Source organism: Muscardinus avellanarius, assembly GCF_963383645.1.
Source record: "Muscardinus avellanarius genome assembly, chromosome: 2".
Lineage (NCBI taxonomy): Eukaryota > Metazoa > Chordata > Mammalia > Rodentia > Gliridae > Muscardinus > Muscardinus avellanarius.
Window position 1 is genome coordinate 144,176,009 of NC_137787.1, and position 7,368 is coordinate 144,183,376.

The window sequence follows — 7,368 nt, forward strand, 5'->3', positions numbered from 1 at the left end:
GTATTGCAAAGTTGTACTTGACCAGTTAAATCTGAGCAAAACAGACAGAAGACAGAAGGCTTACATACAAAGTGAAATGTGCTCTTCACAAAGGTGGTATTTCCATGCTAAAAGCAAACCATTCTATCTCCAGCAAGCATTTCAATACATTTCCCAGTACCTTATGGAACAGATCTGGTCTGCTTGCCAGCAGCAACCTCAAAGATGGTCCTCGACCATCTTTGCAGTTTTCAAAAGCACTCTCATCAGAAAGGCAGCACGGACTCCTTTACTCATCGAGGAAACCATTTCAAGATGTCATGAAGGCCGAGCTTAATTACAGTGGGCAGGCCTTGAGCTACAGCCTATGGTGTTTTAAATTAAAAATGCAGTATCTAAAGATGAATAAAGCCGGGTGTGGTGGCACACGCTTGTAATCCCTGCACTTGGGAGGCAGAGACAGGAGGATCGTGCAGGTTCGAAGCCAGCAGTGCTGGCTTAAGAGACCCTGTTTCCAAATAAAAATATAAAATAGGTCTGGGAGTGTAGCCTGGAGAAGGGTTTCCAGGAACCCCAGTACCACCAAAAAAAAAATATAAATAAATAATAATAATAAATAGAAAAATAATAAATAAATAAATTAAAAACACAGTATCTAAAGATGAACAAAAAGGTCTAAGCCTGGATGGTAGGCATAATTATCTCATGTATGCAGGGTGAGCTGCTATGGCCACCTGACAACTATCTGCCTTGGACTCAACCCTACATCACAGGGCCAACAGCAGCCAGCTCCAGCCCTTGCAGCAAGGCTATGAGAAAACCAGGACTGAAATTCCAAAGGAAATTTGGCATTTTCTGACCTTTATGCTCTAATGAAACGGACTTAGAGATTATATTTTATTTCTTTCTGAAGATTAAGACTGCAAAATACTAAAAAAAAAACAATGAAATTTAAAAAAGCAAAATTTCACAGTATATTTATAGAACATTTGTTATTTTCTAAAGCATTTGAAGGACACAGTCATTTCTCTCAGAGTCCCCAAAGGCAAGTGCAGATGCTAATTCCCATTCCACTGAGCAAAAGTCTCAATCAGCAGAGGTTAAATGATTTGCTTAAAATGAGCACAAAAGTGTGACTAAAATTCTATTAAAGACTAAATCAGGTTCAATGGACATAATCGCAAGTGAAATAGATTTACCAACATGTCTCCTTTTTTTTCTTTTTTCTTCTTTTTACAGAAGTTGTGGGTGTCGTCATACAGTCTGAATTCTAAGAGCTAATCATATGTAATAAAGTTTTATTTAGAACTCTGGAACATATTTAACTTAGTTAAATATACTTTAAAAAGTATTTTTTAGCCAGGCATGGTGGTGCACACATGCGATCCTAGTACTTGGGAGGCTTGCAGGAGGATTGCAGGTTTGAGGACAGCTTTAGCAATGTATCAAGGGTCTCTGCGACCTAGAGAGAACTCTGTTTCAAAACAAAACATTTTCAAAAAGAAGGCTGAGGGTGTAGCTCAGAAGTAGAATTCCCCTGAGTTCAGTCCCTAGTAACACTAACACACACACACACACACACACACACACACACACACACTCACTCTCACACAGTATTTTTTTTTTTAATAAAAATGCTCATTACACAGGAATGTTGATGGTCATTCTGAAAACTGAAAGTCCCAATTTAGGGACAAGGTAGACTGTGGCAGGGAGACAAGAGAGGTAGAAAGTATTTCCAGTTTCCTCCAAATAAATGCTAACTGAATGCCAATTTTATGGATGTAGAGGGTAAGTCTAATAGTAGTGAGATACTTTATCTAGAAATATAATTTAAAACTTGCACATACGAAACACACGAAAAGATGTCACACCACTGAGCAGAAGGTACATACCAGGGAAAGATGCTTACATGAGTAGTAAGCACATTCTACCCAGAAACGATGAACTGATTTTACAAGCTAGACATGGGATTTTTTTTATTATTGAGTATGCAAATTGACATAATTATAAGCCTGTCAGTCTATATTTCAATGTGTTCATGTTCAACTTTGGAATTAGCCAATTTAAATGCAAAATTAAAATAGATATTGCAGCAAAAATCTTCTCTCCAAAGAGTGAGGGTTATGATTTAAATTGATATTAAGAGCTGGGCATGGTGGTACACACTTGTAATCCCAGTATTTGGGAGACTGAGACAGGAGGAATGCAGTTTCGAGCATAACCTCATTAAGTAGTGAGACTCTTATCAACCTAGCAAGACCCTGTTTTAAAATAAAAATAAAAAAATAGGACTGGAGATGTAGCTCAGAGGTAGAATGCCCCTGGGTCCCACTCCCCACAAAAAATTAATATTAACTAACAGGGGTGAGTGGGAAAGAGGTATAAAGGCTCAAGAAGGATAAGAAATTAATTTCTCCTCAAGATGAAAGTAAAAACTACCCACAAAATAGTAGCTTCAATTTACACACTGTTTTCAAATAACAAAAACTCCAATCAGTTACATCCGTATAATTTCCTAAATCCTCACAATAGGTGCAGAGTAGGCATGTTATCATTATCACTTTCAAATATAAAATCTCATAAAATACAACAAAAGTACAAATATAAAAGGTATAGGAAAGAAAAGAAAAACTAGCCATAATTTCACTTATATTTAAGCAATCACTGTTAACATCTGAACTATTTTAGGATTTTAGCTCCATGTGGCAAAAGATGAGGACACCAAGTGACCTGTCCTTGTGGACATGGACTAAAAACCTGCTACCTCGTACAGTTTTGAAAAAAACCTGGGCGGCCAGACAGCAGGAGTCAGCCAAGGACTGCTCACACGTCCTTCTCCACCCTGCCCCCTGCTCCCAGAAACAGAGGCCCTGCCCTTAATCTTCTTAACTTTCTCTCTGGAGACAGGAATCAAGATGTGGGTTGGGCAGCCACAAAACAAAGTGTATTTCTACTCAGAATTCTCTCTTCAAGTCTGTTATACCAAGGACCTCACTCCCTACAGAGTTCTGAGATCAAGGCTACTTATTGAAAACTGTGTAGAAAAATTCCCCTGGCAAACCAAATAAATATCTATTTCCTAATTCTTTTGATGCTTCTTAAATTGGAGATTTCTCTCTTCCTGAGAGAACACTCACGACAGACCTAAAATAGCTCTAAGTGTGGATCCATTTGGAAACCCACAAGAGCCATCCAGGACCTGCTGCGCGGAGGTCAGCGGGCAGGAAAGACCAGGGCAACTCAGAAATGACAGAGAACACTCAGCATGCCCATAAATGTCCTCACGGGCCCAAGCCCGAACTAGACCCAGATTCTTGGGTGATACAAAACTCTATCCTAAAGGACTTAGAAGGCCACCAAAGCCTGTCTTCCAGGCGGAGTTGACACTTGCACCAAAGTCAAAGAGAGCTGGACAGCTGACCACCAGGCATCAATGGTGCCTCCCACTGCTGAAAATTCTGAATGTAGCCAAAGAAGACACATGTATTAAAATTCAAGAGCAACTCTTTCCTACCCTACTGTAAAAACTGGGCTTAAAATTCCACTGAAGGACAGTCTTCCTCACTACCCCTACTATTTGTTCAGTGAATTTAGGTGCCAGCCTACCACATCCTGCGGAGACACATTTTCTGAATATTCAGCAAACCACATGCTGGTTCTGTGGTTCTAGCTGTTGAATCACACACATGTGTCATGGATCTTAACCAATGCTGAGGCAAATATCTGGGATTGTGTTCAAGGGAACTTCTAAGAAGAAAATACTATGACTTTAGAATTGGGGCCATTTTAAAATTGCTTCCATCCCATTCTATGACTTTACATGTAATCATTTAACTAAATCTGCCCAGCTACTGTGTGTCCCACCCACACGCACTGGATAAAATTCCATGAACTGCTTACCCTTAACTTTGGTTTGTAGTTTTAAACCAAATGGTGATTCTTTTACAAAGGTAACAGGCTCACTAAGAATGTCAATTGATAACTGTATTTTTTTTTTAGCAGTAAAGACATTCAAGTAACTCTAGGCACCAGTAAAATGCTATTGAATTATTTATCTCTGTGGTAACACACACACACACACACACACACACACACACACACACAGAGAGAGAGAGAGAGAGAGAGAGAGAGAGAGAGAGAGAGAGAGAGAGAGAGAATGAAAATAGACTTGAAAATCACCTAAAAATCACCTTAAAAATAATTTCAAAACTCTCCTAGGTGATATACTTTGTACTAAGCACAGTTAACTGGGACATTGGTAAAAGAGGTCAAGCCATTCCTCTATTTAACTTTCTTGGGAATTGTGAGTTGCCAATTAGTGTTAGGAGCATTGCGAGTTAGGAGTTGCCAATTAGTGTTAGGGGCATAATTCAGAAATTTTGGTAAATTTTGCTCTGAATTTTATAGTAATTTAATTTCCTTTTTTCTACTTTAAAGGAAATTGTAATTACCAAGCCTACCCACTGCAAATGGGTAAAGGCCTTTCCAATTCATTCTGTGTCACTATAAGCCTAAAAAAACTGGTGACTTTGAAATGATCATAGGGGGTTCGGTTATAACGCATTCGCGCTTTCTAGCACAGACACAAAGAATGTGTCATCCAAAACTTGGCTGGAGACTTCAGATTCACACCTGAAAATTCTTACTAGCCCACAACGGAATCAAACTTTCAGAAAACATATGTAAGTATATTCACATATATTCAAAGTCAAGAATGTATATGAAATATTAAAATTAGACACACAGACTAATGTTGCTGAAAGTAGACATCACAATTAAACTCTTATAAAATGAATTTGTGACTTTTTATTGATATACTTCTGACTTAAGGAAGTTTAACTGGTAGTATCTTTTTCTTTAAATAAGATTAGAAGCCTATCACTAACCCCCATCCTCCATAACTCCACTAGGCTAAAATTGGGAGAAGGGAATAAAGGAAAGGCAAGGAAGGGGGAGGGGGAGCAAAAACGCTTTTGTCAGTTTCAGTAACTTCTGCCACTGGTAGAATTGTACTGAGTTTTAATTCTTTCACATACTCAAAAACAGCAGCTCATGATAGATTTTTTTTATTTTATACCTCAGGCTTTAGGAAAGATAGAATAGCCAATAAGAAATAAAATTTCTATCCATTTCTGTTCACCAGAAATGGGATGGCTAGAGAGCTGCCAATTTAGCAGATGTAGGGTGACAAGGTAAATGTAAACAGTTAACAAGTTACAAAGCAAAACATGAACATTGTTATTATTAATGGTAATAATAACAACGATATTTTCTATGTTGATTAGTTTGATTCTCATACTAAAAATCCAAATACAAAGAATGGAAACCAACAGTTCTTAGGTAACCATAGGTGTTTGCTAAAGAGCTGTGGACATAGGGACAGTTCAAAATTCTATTTCATGGAACTTGCTCACCTGTGGCCTCAGCAATTTCTGTTCTCAGAGTAAAAGAGTCTACTGATTCTCAATCATCTAGCTGATTTCTTTTTTCAATAATTTGGAATCTCACCTTTATTTCAAAACCTTAAAGAAATTATTATCCCTTATCCCTTAAGATTGAACATACTGTGTAGAGTCACATTAATTTCACTGCAAGAGAGCAATTTAAATTAAAATTTTATGGAATAAAGTCAAGATTATTCCTTGGTAAAGAGTGAGACGAAAAAAGATGTACAAAGCTTTACATAGACTCAGTGATTCAAACACATATAATAAATATATTTTCTTACAAAAACATTTTTATTTCAACAAACTTTGATGTTACCTCTGGCACTCCTAGTTTTCGGCACGCTTCCAAAAAGTTTTCCACATTTCTTCTGCATTTGGCCATGCTAAGTTTGGGCTATAAATGCAAATAAACAGAAATTATATATGATTAAAATCAAAACTTACCCAGAAACATCTATTTATCTAGCGATAAAAACTTAGTATTTTGACTGTATGCTTCTGGACATTGTATGTATATGCACACATAAGTATACATCTGTGTATACAGATACGTAAGTATATGATATAAATAGAGTGATATATGTATGCAATGGTTTTCTGCAAATAAGTATTATACATGTGCATATATATATGTGCATGAACACACACATACATATGAACACAGCTTTTTATGGGACCATACCGTTATGTAATCTGCTTTACTTTTTAAATTTTATATTTATTTATTTATTTATTTATTTATTTATTTATTTATTTATTTTTGTGGGTCTGGGGATGAACTCAGGGGCATTTGACCTCTGAGGTACACTCCCTGCCCAATATTTTTTTATTCTTTATTTTTATTTATTTATTTATTTTTTAATTTATTTATTTATTTTTTTTTGGGGGGGTGGTACTGGGGTTCCTGGAAGCCCTTCTACCTCCGGGCTATACTCCCAGACCTATTTTTATATTTTTATTTAGAAACAGGGTCTCCTAAGCCAGCGCGCGCGGCTGGCTTCGAACCTGCGCGATCCTCCTGTCTCCGCCTCCCAAGCGCGGGGATTACAAGCGTGCGCCACCACGCCCGGCCTATTCTTTATTTTGAAACAGTGTCTCACTGAGTTGCGGAGGGCTTCACTAAGTAGGCGAGGCTGTCCGCGAACCATGATTCTCTGGTCTTGTAATCTGCTTTCGTTCACCTCAAAATACGCCCTAGACATCACCTTTCCTCAACAATAAATACATTTCTTGCCATTTGAAGGATTTAAATTAACCAAGCTAATTGATCTTCTTTTCATCCAAAGCCATGAATTTAATTAGAAAGAGACAAAGAGGTAAACAGCAATTAAAATAGCAGATGTTTATGACCTACCCCAAAGCATCTCACAACTACATTGATCTTTGTCCCAGATGACCATGAATGACCATGAATGCGTGGGACAGACAGCAGGGACACTAGATCCATGTGCTACAATTTTTGCGTGGTAATTTTTTTTTTTTTTTTTTTTTGGTGGTACTGGAGATGGATCCCAGTGGCCTTCTATCTCCGGGCTACACTCCCAGACCGATTTTATATTTTATTTGGAAACAGGGTCTCGCTAAGTTGCTGAGAGCTTCACTCAGTAGCTGAGGCTGGCTTTGAACCTGCACAATCCTCCTGTCTCAGCCTCCCAAGCGTGGGGATTACAAGTGTGTGCCACCAAGTCCGGCTGCATGGTAAATTTTAAACATTTTCTCGCTCGATCTTCATATTCCACTATTATTTTCCTTAGAAGGAAAGCAAGCAGCATGACTGAGGCCAATGGGAAGTGTAGAAACGTGTTTTATAAAGACTGACCACATCCTGCTAAGAGAGCAAATCTCATCCCACCTTACAGGTGCACAAAACTAATGGGCATGAAATCTAAATTTGCACAGCATCTATTTAAAATAAATAAATGCTCCTCCCCCTGTAAAG

At 37.9% G+C, this 7,368-nt stretch overlaps 1 protein-coding gene across 3 annotated transcripts in view; it reads right to left on the bottom strand.

The window, feature by feature from the left end:
• LRCH1 (leucine rich repeats and calponin homology domain containing 1) overlaps positions 1-7,368 on the bottom strand; it is a gene marked incomplete at both ends in the record, with an annotated part of 201,090 nt that overhangs the window by 12,902 nt on the left and 180,820 nt on the right. For all 3 annotated transcript variants that reach the window (XM_080690128.1, XM_080690127.1, XM_080690126.1), the window contains one exon: positions 5,746-5,823. In XM_080690128.1, coding sequence (XP_080546254.1) covers positions 5,746-5,823 — 78 coding nt within the window. The remainder of the gene's footprint in view (positions 1-5,745; positions 5,824-7,368) is intronic.